The sequence below is a fragment of the Lepidochelys kempii genome, chromosome 9 (genome assembly GCF_965140265.1).
Source record: "Lepidochelys kempii isolate rLepKem1 chromosome 9, rLepKem1.hap2, whole genome shotgun sequence".
Lineage (NCBI taxonomy): Eukaryota > Metazoa > Chordata > Testudines > Cheloniidae > Lepidochelys > Lepidochelys kempii.
The window spans coordinates 4,642,052-4,657,375 of record NC_133264.1 but is presented as its reverse complement, the minus strand read 5'-3'; the positions used below and the strand labels follow the sequence as shown (position 1 = coordinate 4,657,375).

The following is a 15,324-nucleotide window of genomic DNA, read 5'->3' as shown; positions in this document are numbered from 1 at the left end:
CACTTGGCCCAGGTGAATAAATATAGTCATCTCTGTTGTAGAGAGAGTATAAATGACACACACACAGGTCAAGGGTCTCGTCCAAGGTCGTACAGAAAAGCAGTTTTGAATCAGAAATATTATCTATAGCCCATACTCCGCTGAGTACAGATACCTTCTTGTACTGTATTGCAATGATCTGCTTTATGTCAGCTTCTGGGAGAAATTCTATGGCCTTTGTACATGGGGGTCAGGCTTAAATGGTCACAGCAGCCTCAGGAATATGTGAACCTATGGATCCCCCGGTCCATCCTCTTCCTTCATGGGCCATGAGGAGCACAGGAATGCTGGCATTGACTTCAGCGTGCTCATAACAGTTGCAGTTCTGCCTTAAGACAATGACTATAATCAAATCCCATGCTTCAGGGCTTTAGCTGCTGACCTGCAGGGGCAGGAAGGATCTTTCCCCCCTGATGCACAATTAGCCCAGGATATTGTGGGCTTTCTTTTTCTCCTCCTTCCTCTGAAGCATCAGTGATTGGCCACAGCTGGAGATGGGACACCAGATGGGGTGAGCCAGTGCTCTGAGGTGGTCTAGAGAATCCTTCTCCTTAGATGCTTGGCTGATGAGTCTTGTTTATATACTCAGGGTCAAACTCCATTTCCAGATTTGGGATCAGGAAGAAATTTTCCCCCAGGTCAGATTGGCAGGGACCATGCGCGGGAGTGGTTGGCTTCCTCCGCAGACTGAAGCTTGGATCTCCTGCTCCTGCTCTTAGTAGGATCATCTGGGCATATCCCACCGAATCAGTTCTATACCAGTGCAGGCTTTAGTGACCCCGTGCCCGCTCCTATTCTCTGCCTCTGACACACAGTGGCTTCTTCTCTTGAGATCTAAAATGCTTCATTCTAACTAAGCTCAGTACTGGGGTATCTGGGTGAAATTTAATGGTCAGTGGTGTACAGGAGGCTCAGACTAGATGATCTCAGGGTCCCTTTTGGCCTTAAATTCTATGAAACTGTAATGGATCTACTGTCAGGGTAAGTCAGAGATGCTGATGGTGTGATGGGTCGTCTGCCAGCCAGCCTTGGACATTAACCAGGTGCAGCTGAAGAGGACTGGTGTTCCCCATATAGCGAAGCGGCCATTAAGGATTAGAGAGCGCAGAGGGGTGCCGGGATAGCAGGAAGGGGAGTGTCCTCAGAAGGGCCTGGAGAGGAGACTGTGGGGCCTGAGGGACTCCTGGGACCAGAGGCCGGGATGCGGGCTCCTGGAGAAGCCTGACCAGACTTGGAGCCTTTGTTGTGTGGACTTTAAGCTGTGGGAGCTTTGAACGAGGGCCCAGGGTGAGGGCCTTATGGACTGTTTGTGGGGACTGAAACCTTATTAAAGGGGACATTAGATTAGCTTTGTTTTGGCTTCTCCTGGCCCAGATCTGATAATGGGGACATGCTGATGCCCAATCAGGGAATTAAGGTTGGGCACACCCGTGGCACTGCCCCGGGCCTCAAGGGGGCATGCAGGGATGACACGCCCGTTTGACAGGTGGCGATTTTACTTGACATTTGGTGCAGGACGTCTTCAAAGTGCTCTACAAACACGAGCTAATTAATGATGAGGGTCTCATGAAATTACCGGGGATTTCAGGCGAGAGCTTGTCCATATGGGACTTCCAGCTCAGCAAGGATTGAGGAGGCAGCTGAGTTTCTTCATGCTTAGGGGAACTGAATCTTTGACCCTTAACTGTGTGCTAACCACTGCCTTTCCTGGAGTGTGGAGGAGAATTGGGAAGGTCTAACATTAATCTGGGAGCCTGAGGTTTTCTGCATCAGTGACCACAGGTGGAAAAGAGATTTGCACTTCATACACCGGTGGTGATTTTAACTGAGGTGGCACCCCGGGGGGGAAGCCGTCCCAGGAGTATCCTGTCATGTTAAGTGAGAGGCAAATCATCTTGGCTTGTTCAGGTTAAAGGTAAAATATAGGAAAGGTGGACTGGAGGCTCAGTGGTGGAACAGCTGTGCCTGGGAAAGCTTTTGCAACTGGAGGCTAGATTCTGACCTCAGTTACACCAGAGTAAATCTGGAGTGATTTCAGGGGAGCTACTCCAGGGTTACACTCATGTACCAGATCAGAATCCCACCTAAGGGTTCAGAGGGATGCTAACTATAGGTGTGGTGGGCTGGGGTCGGCGAGGAGAAGGAGAATTGTTTTTTTTATTGCAGTAGAATCTCGGGTAGCTGGGTCAGCAGTGGTGATAATGAAGTTTCAGAAGCAGGAGGCTAAACTGATGTGGTACATGGTGCGTCTATAGGTTGGTTTTCCATGCAGTAAACAAAAATACCAGATGATTGTTGATGTGTGGTTTTTTATTTGAATAGAATATTTTAACCAGCACTCGCGATTCATAGTCTTGAACTGTAGGGGACTAATGTTCCCGTTCTCCAGCTGGGAGAAACTAATTCACCATCTTGTGTTGTAAACACTCACTCATTTTAACTGATTATACCTCCAATGTTCTTCAAACCACTAAAATTACTAATTGCTATTCCTTACACATCGGAGAGTGAATCCTGAATAATTAACCCCAAATAAAATTAGATGAATTGGCCCTTTTAATTAGAATCCCTGCTGCTGTTTGTTCTGAGCTTCCTTTTCTTACTGTTAAGAGATTTTTAGAATAATTAAAACTGCTTAAGTCTTAAACAGCCAGTGACCTTTTAATACAATGTAAATCCATAAAAGCAATATTTCAGCTAACAGGTGGTGCAGTAAATTTTTAGTGCAACTATCTGACAGAGTCAATGTTCCTTTTTTAAATGCTGAGAGTGAAATTAGCCAGTTGTTTTTAGCTGCTTATTAATACAGTAGCTGATTAGCAAATGTAGTTAACATGGGAAGATTAACAGCTGGTAAAGAGCATGGGAGTCTAAAGAGTGACTCTGGTAGGTATAAAGAAAAGGAGGACTTGTGGCACCTTAGAGACTAACCAATTTATTAGAGCATAAGCTTTCGTGAGCTACAGCTCACTTCCTCAGATGCATATCGTGGAAACTGCAGCAGGCTTTATATATACACAGAGAATATGAAACAATACCTATTCCCACCCCACTGTCCTGCTGGTAATAGCTTATCTAAAGTGATTTCCAGCACAAATCCAGGTTTTCTCACCCTCCACCCCCCCACACAAATTCACTCTCCTGCTGGTGATAGCCATCACTGGGCTATCACCAGCAGGAGAGTGAATTTGTGTGGGGGGGTGGAGGGTGAGAAAACCTGGATTTGTGCTGGAAATCACTTTAGATAAGCTATTACCAGCAGGACAGTGGGGTGGGAATAGGTATTGTTTCATATTCTCTGTGTATATATAAAGCCTGCTGCAGTTTCCACGATATGCATCTGAGGAAGTGAGCTGTAGCTCACGAAAGCTTATGCTCTAATAAATTGGTTAGTCTCTAAGGTGCCACAAGTCCTCCTTTTCTTTTTGCGAATACAGACTAACACGGCTGTTACTCTGAAATCTGGTAGGTATGTTAGTTTAATATACTAATCGCAGGCCGAATTGGCATGTTTAGGTAGATCATGCAAATCATATGCAGTCATGTGACTGTTTTGAGTGTATAAATGACTGTTGGTCGGTTTCTTTCTACAATGCTATTTTGGTTCCTTAAACATTGTCCTGGTCAAATAACATACATTAAAAAACAGCAGCAGCAGCAACAAAAATTCTGTAGATAAATGCCCTGTCATAAGGCATGACCTCCCTGTAGCACGCCCTACTGGGCGAGTGTGACACTATTAGTGCTCCCTGCCTCAGTTTCCTTTCTGAGGTGGGAGGGTGTCTTGGCTCTCTGTGCCCCCATCTGTGCTGGAAAAGTGGCTTAGTCCTCTGACCAAGTCACAAACAAACCTAATCCCTTCCCGGGTAGCAAGAGTCCAAACTACAGAGTCCTAACAACAGCAACAAAGATTCTTCTGCCCCTCAAGGATTCTCTTCAGCCCATCCTCTGAGCCCTGTTCCCAGCCCCTATCCAGGCCACATTTGAGAGTTTCTCCCTGAGCTATTATAGAACTCTCAGCCCCCAAGCAGGTTCCCTTGGAGTACCCCACTTCTTGCAAACTCTGGCTCAGTGCTTTCCACCGGAGCCTTCCCACTCCTGTGGTTCCAACTGCAGGCTGATCTCTGTCCTTGTATAAGGCCCAGGGCCCATTAAGGTGTCACCTGACCATCTTAGCCCTGGAAAGCAGTTAATTAATTATGGCACAGGTGTGGCTGGCCCATCTTCCCTTCAAGGGGCCAGTGATCCTATGACTTGTTTATACTGGGAAATTTGATGGTTCATAGGATTGAAAATAGGATACAGAGTCACACCAGAAGGTCACTGATTCAAATCCAGAACAACGCATGTGTATAAAGACACAGCAGTACCACTGCTGTGAGCTGTAGGGTTTGTCTGCTGTTAATAATACTGTAGGACATTACAGTAGTGAGGTGCTTTCAACCTGTTACTATAGAATAAAGGTGTGTGTGTCTGAGAGAGAGTCTGAGAGAGGAGTAGTGGTCAAGAGTCAGTACGCTCTGAAGGTTCTCTGACTGATGTGAAATGAATTAGGGGTCTCAATGTAAGGGCTAGTACATAAGTGACCACATTCCTGTTATGTTCGTGGTATACCCAGAGAGAAGTTAGATAATAACAAACAATACTTGTGCTGAAAGGTTGCAAAGTAACACAGATTTATTTTTTAGAATTCAGAACAATAATACACAAGGACCCCAAATCAGAGAGAGACAAAGCAGACTGCTTCCTAAGACAGAGAGGCACAATTGGCGCCACGTTGCTGTAGTCTGTCTGTTTTCAGACTGACTCTAATTGCTTGCTTCCCCACAGAGTCCCTTAGCCTGCAGACAGGACCAGGAAAACTCTCTCTCCCCCTCTCTCTCTCCCCCTCCGTGATAGCTTGCAATTTCCAGCCACAGTTATAAAAACCACCATAACAGACTGCCACAAAATGGTCATTGGCTCTTTGTTTGACCTTTTTGGCAGAGGCTAAGGGCTTGGCATTGGAGCCTGCATTATCCCCTCGTTCTCATCCTTAGATATGATCCGTTCAGAGCTGAAGCACATGGGGAGGGGGGCGGGAGGAGCCAGCAGGGAGCAATCTTGTTCTGCCATTGCCCTTAGTCTTTCTGTTCTGAGAGTAAGCAGAAGAGGTTTTTTCTCCGGATATTTCTAACCCGCACTAAACCGACTTCAGAATTAGAAGTACTCAAGATAATAGGAGACTAATGGAAAAACATCTAGTCCTGTAGCTTTCCGATGTCAGCCAGTGATCTGGGCACACGAGCATGAATCTTGTTTTGCTGGTTGATTTATTTCAGTAAGAAGTTATTGCTTGTTCCAGAAAAGATGTTTTGTTTTAATTTTTCAAACAACCTGTTCTGACCAGGCAAGTGGACCTTTACATGTGTCTGGAAATTACCAAGCTGTGATTCCTTCCCAGGTCTGGAATCGCACGGTAACAGTTGTGTTAGTCAGTGGAGGCCATTTGCTTTGATGCACTTCGATTCCCGATTGGCAGCCAGATTCCCCTTGAAAACACTGGAGCAGTTTTTATAGGCCCGATCCTGCAAATGCTCATAGCCAAGCACAGTGTTTACAGCCAGCAGCACCCGATAGGATTCACTGTGTTTGCGGGGATGGGTTGTGAGTGAGAGAGGAGTCTGATATGCTAATACTTTATATATCGCAACTTGGCACCCACTTGGAGGTCTTTTGAGCACCCAATGGCAAAAATCCAAATATTCCCAGGAAGTTTAATGCCGCCTTTCTCATTTCAGGTGTGTATTCTTTGGGTTTATGTTTGGCAAGTACGCTAATAAAATGTCTAAACTTCTTTTTTAAAACATACTAGAAAAGAATAAAAGCCTATTTTACTGAAACATACAGAATTACTTCCATGGCAATTAGTAGGCTTGGCAGAATTCGATTTAAAATTTGTTAAATTTCGACTGAGATCCATGTTTACTTTTTACGCAATTTTTATCTATTTTTTCAGGGGCATGAAATTATGTGGTGGGGAGGGGTCAACATCACATGTCAAAATATACAAAGTAAATCTTCTTAAATCAAACTCTTTTAAGTTCTCAAGTAAGTAGCGTTTTTCTTACTTTGCCTCTCTGTAAATGTCGATGATGGTGGAAAGAAATATTTTTTTGTGGGTTTGGAAATGTGTGTACAGTGAAATCAATGTTTACCAACATGTACCGGTGCAAACCTAGTCCTTCCAAGCCTAGCAATAAGGGTAAGGATTTGTGGATGGCTGTCAGGGATCTGAAATGAAGCCAGGAGGTATATATAAAAAAGCCTTATGTCATCATGATGAATGATGATTCAGGTACAAAGAGTGGGCTTGTGGTTAAAGCACTGGATGGAATTCTCCTGGCTCTGCCATAGATTTCCAGTGTAATCTTGAGCAAATCACTTAGCTCCTTTCTGCTCCAGTTATCCCCTCTGTACAGACATAGGGGAGGGACATAGAAGTGCTTTAAGCACCAGGGCTCTTTGCCAGAGAATGTCAAGGTATGTCCATTGAGATATCACAGGATCGGGCCTGCCTGGCAACTGCTGCTGAGCGCTCCTTCAGGAGTGTGGGGGACGAGAAAGAGATGAGCTTGGTGGTTGAAAGAGGGGGTGTAAACAGACACGGCGTGAGTCTGCATATCGCACAGAGGGAGATACGTAGGCATGATTTCACCGCACTTAGCTTTGTCACATCTGGAAATAAAATGGAGATGATGCTTTGGTGTAACAGAGTGCCATAGGGTGACTCGCACGGTTATCAGCTGTGGGAACCCAGCAGCAAGAAGCTGACAGTGTGGTTCCTTCTCTCCAAGGGAGAGAAGGGAGGTGAGAGTGCCTGTCGGGGAAAAATGTCTCGGGCTTGGAAGAGACAGGTTCTGCAGGCGGATCAGCCGAGTTTGGGGAAGAGGCTTGGGCTTGAATTCATTGTAAACTAAACTGCAGATGGAGGGTTTATTTGACTGTGACTGTGAGCTAGAAGTGGAAGCTGAGAGGCATCCAGCATGGTCCAAACCGAAAGAAGAGCGATTCTGTGACTGGCGTGACAGAAGAGAGCCTGCAACAGAGGCGCACTCTACTCCACTGTCCGAAATATGGGGGCGGGGAGAGCAAGAAAAAGATTTCTGCAAAACTCTCGGGAATCGTAAGAGATTTCTCATCGAAAAGTGTTGAGGGGAACTGTGTCCGACGCTGGGAGAAAGGGACAGCGTTGCTGTCAGCCGGGAGTGCTGGACTCAATGCAGGAATCCCTCAGTGACTTTTTCTGCGTCAAGTAGAAGATCAAACTGTGAGTGGTCATAATGGACCTTTCTGGCTTAAAATCTATGGGGCAGATCCTCAGCCAGTAGAAACTGGCATAGCTCCATTGACCATTAACACCAGCTAAGGATCTGCTCCAGTGAATCTATGTAGCAAGTTGCTAGTGCCACCAGACCAGGAATGGACACTGGTGTTAAATGGACATGGGCTCAAACCCCGGACACAGGCCGCGGTGCTGTCCCAGAGTTGACTGTGCCCCTTCTGACACATGTTGGCAACGCTTGTGTATCTTGTCATGCCTCTTTGAACTCTGAGAGGACTTTGTTTAGAGGCAGCTGGGAGTGCCACCTTCAGTTAGTGTGTCTGGTTGGTTGATTCTCCCACAGGGAAACAAGGCAGTCTGGGCCATATTCTGCTTCTTTGCAAACTTCGGCCTTGGCAGGGCGAGTCCTTGCCTGGTGCACAACAGGGTGTGCCTTGTTGGTGGAGCAGAAGCTATGCATGGGGCACCAGACGGATTAAGCACTAGAAGCCAGGCTGGGTAAGGAATGGTGTCCCTAGTCTCTGTTTGTCAGAGGGTGGAGATGGATGGCAGGAGAGAGATCACTGATTATTACCTGTTTGGTTCACTCCCTCTGGGGGTACCTGGCATTGGCCACTGTTGGAAGACAGGATACTGGGCTGGATGGACATTTCATCTGACCCAGTACGGCTGTTCTTATGAGCTGTCCTGTGGGCTGAGCTAGAATAAGTATCAAGCCCTTGGTATGTCTGATCCTTATTTGTGAGGCCACAGGGTTACGTACGGAGAAGATATAAAAGTGTCCAGGAAGAGGGAAATTCTCCCTCTGAATATAGTCATAATTATTTATTTGTATTACTGTGTTGCCTAGGAGTGCTTATCGTGGACTAGGGCCCCATTGTGCTAGGCGCTGTACAAAGACAGAACAAGATTCAGAGCGGTAATCTGATCATATTTATGTAATGTAGGAAAGTGAAGACACAGGAAGAGTCAAGGTCCACCATTGCCCAAACCTGCAGGCAGTTTCTTTGTGACCATCCTTTACTTGTACAGCACCTAGGACAGGGAGGCACCGATTCTTGGTACAGTTACTTAGGTGCTTCAGTGATACAAGTAATATGCATGTCCAGCTACTGCTAACAGATTCTCAGTGGGTCAGTGCAAGAGGATCTCTCCCCCCACCCCCAAGATCCCTGACACCATGAAAATTATCTCTGAGATCAATACAAAGGGGGCACATGATACAATTTTAAAGCAACACATTTAACACTGATACAAAGAAATGATTTTACATAATACATAAATCACCTGTGGAACACACTGCTTCATGGTACTGCACAGTCTAAGATTTAGGATTAAAGACATTTCTATGCATAATAAGAACATGCCCAGCTCTGTTGTTTTAGGATAGCAATTTATAACGGCTACAAACCCTCATGCTTCACGGCATAAGCCACCACTGACTGCATGGGTTTAGGAAGAAACGACCGTCAGGGAAGCTTTGATCCATAATTTTGAACTATGGAGGTTTTGCTCTTTTCTCTGAAGCAGCTGGCACTGGCCTCTCTCTGAGACAGGATACCAGACGGCATGAGACATCTGGTCAGCTCTGTAGGTTCTACCAGAGTCTGTAATAGAGCAGGGTCTAAAAACCTTATTTCATTTGGAACCTGATCCAAATTCTCAGTGCCTGCAGCTTCCGAGGACTCCCCACCCACACCCTCTCACGTTGCTTAAGTAGCCGGAATCCTGCTCACTACATCTCCTGTCACTGTCTCCCCCTCAATATACAGTGGGTGCGTGTGCATTGCTGATGTTCAAAAGTGAAAGCTAACTGTGGTGAAAGCCAGGGAGAGGCGTTCTGGATGTTGCCAGCTGATGTCACCCCCCATTTCTCTGGTTCAGGAACCCCTCCGAGCGCTTTGTGAGAAGTGCTTTCAACCCAGCCTCCTGGCAACTTGGAGTTAGCCCCCAGGGCTCTCACCTGGAAGATAAACAATTGAGCTGCCGGTCGGTTGTGGTGTCAGGACACGGGAGGGTTGTTACTGAGGGAGCCCGTGTTTGCTAAAACACTGTCTGCAAGCAGGGCTTCGGAGCTGTGCTCCGGCTCCGCTCCAGCTCCAGGCAAAAACCTGCAGCTCCACTGCTCCAGAGCTGCTCCGCGCTCCAGCGCTGGGCTCTGCTCCAAAGCCCTGTCAAGTGACCAAACTCAGCAGCAGCCCCTGGATCAACATTTGGGATGTTTGTTTAAAATGCTAATATTTTTGTTCTAATCCATACACACAAATGCCCACAGGAGAGCCAGCAGTGATCCTTTCTGTATGATAATGCTGGCTGCACAGAGCTTTGTGCTTTATCCCAAAGCAGCCAGAATTACAGTGAACTTTCTCCCAGGAAACCAAATTCAGGGCTGGAGTTAAACTAACCTGTACTTCCCCCCACCAGATCTTCAACGCCTTGGCTTTCATGCCACCTATACACCGTTCTGCATCCTTCACGTGTCCATGTCATCTAAGGGGGACACAGGGAAAGAGCTCTCTCGGGACTAATCTGAATGAGTAGTATTATTGCTCTCTATTAGTGGTTTGTATGACAGCAGATCCTAGAAACCCTAATGAGGGCTCCATCGTGTTAGGTGCTGTACAGACAATCACAGGTTTGTTACCAGTCCTTGCATCTGAAAAAAATAAAGGGGAAAAAAGGAATAAAAAATCTATCCCCCAGGAACACAAATCTCCCTCTTTATGTAGATTTGCAGGTAACTCCTCCCATGCGGCAGTGTATCCACTGGGTATTGATTTAGGGACACCACAGCTTTCTCAAGAGGCTTGCTATCCTGTGGTCAATATGGCCACCATCAGCTTTCTCCCTGGATGTATTTGAGACTTTCCTCAGGGGTTAAAGTGCTTCTGGGTTCACTGCAGTGAAGATGTAGAAGAGATGGCATGTGGCTCCTCGAGCCTTGGATGCAGATATCTCAGAACAATTTACAAACGTTAATTAACCCTCATAAGCCCTGTGTGAAATAGGTGGATGATGTTAACTCCCTTTGGCAGCCGGGGGAAACTGAGGCACAGAGCAGTTAAATGACTTGTTCAAGGTCACACAATGAGTCAGTAGCACGGATGGGAGTAGAACCCAAGAATCCTGACTGCCCAGTCTCCTGCTCTAACCGCTGGCCTCATTTCCCCCTCCCTGCATGTTGAAATTCGCTGGCTCGTTTGCACTATCTTAAGCCTAAATCCTGTGATTTTCTGTTGTAGATTTCCCTCTGCCTCCGCCACCACCACCACTTCCTGGAGATGATCTTGGGAACCTCCCGGCGCCTCCTGGTGGCTTTCCCCCACCACCCTCTACAGATGAGGCTGGTTTCAGTGTGCAGGTAAGGCGGTCTGGGTGTTTCCTGCTCAGACAGGTCATAGTTGGGATGGACTATGAGCTGCATGTTCATGGTGATCAAACAAGAGGTAGGGGAGTGTTGTGGTTTGAGAATGGAGAGAGGTAAATAATGGTGTCCTCCACGGGCCTGTACTGGGACCAGTCCTATTCAACACATTCCTAAATGATTTGGAAAAGGGGGTAAACAGTGAGGTGGCAAAATTTGCAGATGATACAAAACTACTAAAGATAATTAAGTCCTAAGCAGATTGCAAAGAGCTACAAAAGGATCTCTCAAAACTGGGTGGCTGGGCAACAAAATGGCAGATGAAATTCAGTGTTGATCAATGCAAAATAATGCACATTGGAACACATAATTCCAACTATACCTATAAAATGATGGGGTCTAAATTAGCTGTTACTACTCAAGAAAGAGATCTTGGATCATTGTGGATAATTCTCTGAAAATGTCCACTCAGTGTGCATTCAAAAAAGCAAACAGAATGTTGGGAATCATTAAGAAATGGATAGATGATAAGACAGAAAATATCATATTGCCTCTATATGAATCCATGGTATGCCCACATCTTGAATACTGCTTGCAAATGTAGTCGCTCCATCTCAAAAAAGATATATTGGAATTGGAAAAGGTTCAGAAAAGGGCAACAAAAATTATTAGGGGTATGGAACGGCTTCTGTCTGAGGAGAGATTAATAAGACTGGGACTTTTCAGCTTGGAAAAGAGACGACTAAGGGGGGATATGATAGAGGTCTATAAAATCATGCTTGATGTGGAGAAAGTAAATAAGGAAGTGTTCTTTACTCCTTTGGATAACACACGAACTAGATGTCACCAAATTGAATTAATAGGCAGCAGGTTTAAAACAAATAAAAGGAAGTATTTTGTCACACAACGCACAGTCAACCTGTGGAACTCCTTGCCAGAGGATGTTGTGAAGGCCAAGAGTATAACAGGGTTCAAAAAGGAACAAGATAAGTTCATGGAGGATAGGTCCATCAGTGGCAGGATGGGCAGGGATGGTGTCCCTAGCCTCTGTTAACTCCTGGAAATGTGGTGGAATGGCCCACCTTGATTATCACTTCAAAAGGTTTTCTCTCCCCCCACCCCACTCTCCTGCTGGTAATAGCTCATCTTAAGTGATTACTCTCCTTACAATGTGTATGATAAACACCCATTTTTTCATGGTCTGTGTGTATATAAATCTCCTGACTGTATTTTACACTTTATGCATCCGATGAAGTGAGCTGTAGCTCACGGAAGCTTATGCTCAAATAAATTGATTAGTCTCTAAGGTGCCACAAGTACTCCTTTTCTTTTTCCCTAGCCTCTGTTTGCCAGAAGTTGGGAATAAGCGACAGAGAATTGATCACTTGGTGATTACCTGTTCTGTTCATTCCCTCTGGGGCACCTGGCATTGGCCACTGTCGGAAGACAGGATACTGGGCTAGATGGACCTTTGATCTGACCTTGTATGGCCATTCTTATGAGATCCCTTAAAACCAAGTCAACTGTAGCTGTTTGCTTCCCGAGTGAGAAAATATTTGACCCCCAACATGCTGGGTTATTAAAGGGACACAGGGCTTGATCCAACTCTCGCCGAAGTCACTAGGCCCCTTCCCCTTGACTTGAATGGGAACTGGGTCTGGTTCAGGGAGTCTGCTCTTAGAGAAGCACATGTGCAGTGAAACATGTTACACCTTTCCTTTTGGATTTCCTTTGCCACCTGGACAAGGTCCTGATGGATCCTGGGATGGACTGTTACAGAAAACCCTGAGCTGAGTCTCGAGAGACTTGACTTAAATTCCTATCTTTGTCACATGACCTTGAGCACATCTCTTAATCTAATAAATTGGTTAGTCTCTAAGGTGCCACAAGTACTCCTTTTCTTTTTGCGAATACAGACTAACACGGCTGTTATTCTGAAACCTGAAATTAATCTGCCCTGTGGCCCAGTTCCCTGTCTATAAAATGGGGATAGTAGCAGAGAAGTCTTGTGAGGATAAATACGTTAATTACTGTGAGACATTCAGATGCTGAAGTTCTGCCTTTCTAAGTGCAGAGATAGAATATGGTCTTGCAGTGGGGTGTACAGACCCTATCCAGCGTCTGGCTGGAAGCAGGTTAACATTCCTGAGCAAGGACCCTGGCTTCAGAGCCATTAAATGCCAGGATTATCAGGGAAACTGGCAGCATGGGCCGTCCTAGCGTTGGGGAATTAGGTGATTTCCTGGCCAATGTTGTTGTGTCTCTTACCTCTCTGAGAAGAGGGGATGTTAGAATGATGGTCAAGGCAAAGCAAGTGACACAGCGCCAGGCCTGTAGCCTGGTCTGCCTCAAACTGTACAAGGTCATTGATGACAAACTCTGATTTTTAGGCTAAAGAATTCTTCTTTACCAGGAATCTAACTAGGTTGTAGTACATCCGTCTGTGGACATGTCTAATGATGCTCCCTAAGAGGCCTGAGAAGATGCCATTGCTGAGTTTCTATCCGATTCACTCTCATCTTCAGACCCGCATGCCTTGTTCTCATGATCTGGGCCAGCTATCTGCGCAGGCCCTTTGGCTGGTAGCTGAAACATGCCTATTCATAGAAACACCAGCCACACTGGTTCTTCCTGGGCTAGCTCATCACAGAACTCTGGAAAGCCAGGGCAAGATCAGTGTTAACATTGTCCTTGGTTTGTTTTAAGTTTCACGTGAAATTCCTTTACATGGTATTGTAGTCTAATGGGACGTATGTTCAGGGTCAAATTCTGATACACTAGCCTAAATCCAGTGTAACTTCACATCCTCCACTATAGATTTACACTGAAGCTGGCCCTATGCATCTGTTGCTTTTAATCTACTTTTCTTTTATCTTAATTACTGCGAAAGGGTAGAAACTGTCAATAGTTGGTGCTAATTCAGGAATCCACAGGGTTTTATGTTACAAAATCAGCTTTCCAACGTGCAGAAGTAACAAAAACACATCAGTAGAGAGGAATAAGGATTAAGACAGGCAAGGGCAAGCAACGATGGAGGAAAAAATGTGTTTTAGATACTTGGCTCTTTTGATGAATCCTGATAGAGGGTTCCAGATTGGACTAAAAGATGATTGTGGTTCTGTTCGTTCTGCTGTTTATTTCATATTTGTATCTTAAACCCCTCAGTAAATGATAATATTGAGGCTGTTCTTATGTGCCATAATATTTCTTCAGAGAACTGTGATAAAAGCTTCTAACCAACCATTTTCACATCTATTGAGAAAGCATGGTCTAAGGGGTAAAGCACTAGACTGGGACTCAGGTGACCTGTGCTCAGCTCTGTTTCTGCTCTATACTTCCTGTGTGACCTTAGATGAATCACTTTATTTCTGTGCCTCAGTTTCCCCATATGTAAAATGTGGATGATGATACTTCCCTACCTGAGAGAGGAGTGGGAAGGATAAATCTATAGTGATTGTGAGGCAGTTCAGATGCAGCAATAACGGGAATGCAATGAATTGGGAATGTGTCAGTACAACTTGTGAATTCCGATTGATATTGTAAAGTTGCATTATGAAAAACTGCTGAAACATGAGTGCTTTTCTGTGTGTTGATCCACCATTGCTGACAGGGCCTGTAGCAGGAACACACCAGACAGGGACAATAGGGAATACTTTAAATGTTAACGATGGTACTCAGCCCTTCCAAAGGTTATGCTAAAAAGTAGCTCATGCCTTGGAAATCAAGTGTGGTCTACCCACTGACCGGCAGCGGGAAAGGTAAGGGCAGTGAAAACTTACCAGGATTAGAACAAAAGAGACCAGGTGACCAATAGGGGTTTAAATAAAGAACACACCGGAACAGGGAGCCAGGCAGGAAGAGGACACATGGGGCAGGAGAGAGCAAGGTCACAGACAGAAGCTGGGTGAGGGGCTTCAGAAGGGAGAGATCAGCATGTAGCAGCCCCAGAAGTCAGGGAGGCCCCGATGGCCCCAAGGACTCAGACCCCAGCCCAAAGAATGCTCTGGAGTGGTGAGGAAATGGAAACAGGGGCATGTGTTCTCTATGAGCTGTGCCCTCTTCTGCTTTATGTGCTCAATAATAAAGAGCAGGAAGGTGCTGGACTGTGTAGAGTGCATGTGTGTTGGCTACGTTATGACTTCTGCGTCCCCCTGCGAGAATTAAACTGTAACCAGAAGCTTCACCTTTTTTGGGTGGAGTTCTGGGGGAAGGTTGTGTTTACATCACTGGGGCGTCTTGGGGGTCAGCGCTGGTCCCAAAGGCCGAGGGCAGGTGAGCTGAGGAGCCCCATATACAAGAAGGGGTGGCAGACTCACCAGAGGAAGAACCAGTGCTGCAGCCTTCTGAGCCTGTAGACGCTTAAGGGGATCCAGAGTGGCGGAGGTTTGGATTCCCCTTGTCGCAGCCGTCTTCGGAGGTGGCCATGAGGGAAGGTTTAAAAAAATCTGAGCAAGTTCAGTCTTGAGAAAGGCAGACTGAGGAGGGACCTGGGAACAGTCTTCAAATACATGAAGGGCTGATCTAAAGAGGACGGGGATCAATTGTTCTCCATGTCCACTGAAGGTAGGACAAGCAATGGGCTCAATCTGCAGCAAGG

At 45.9% G+C, this 15,324-nt stretch overlaps 1 protein-coding gene across 10 annotated transcripts in view; it reads left to right on the top strand.

The window, feature by feature from the left end:
• LPP (LIM domain containing preferred translocation partner in lipoma) overlaps positions 1 to 15,324 on the top strand; it is a 449,897-nt gene that overhangs the window by 204,709 nt on the left and 229,864 nt on the right. For all 10 annotated transcript variants that reach the window (XM_073359049.1, XM_073359053.1, XM_073359054.1 and 7 more), the window contains one exon: positions 10,606 to 10,724. In XM_073359049.1, coding sequence (XP_073215150.1) covers positions 10,606 to 10,724 — 119 coding nt within the window. The remainder of the gene's footprint in view (positions 1 to 10,605; positions 10,725 to 15,324) is intronic.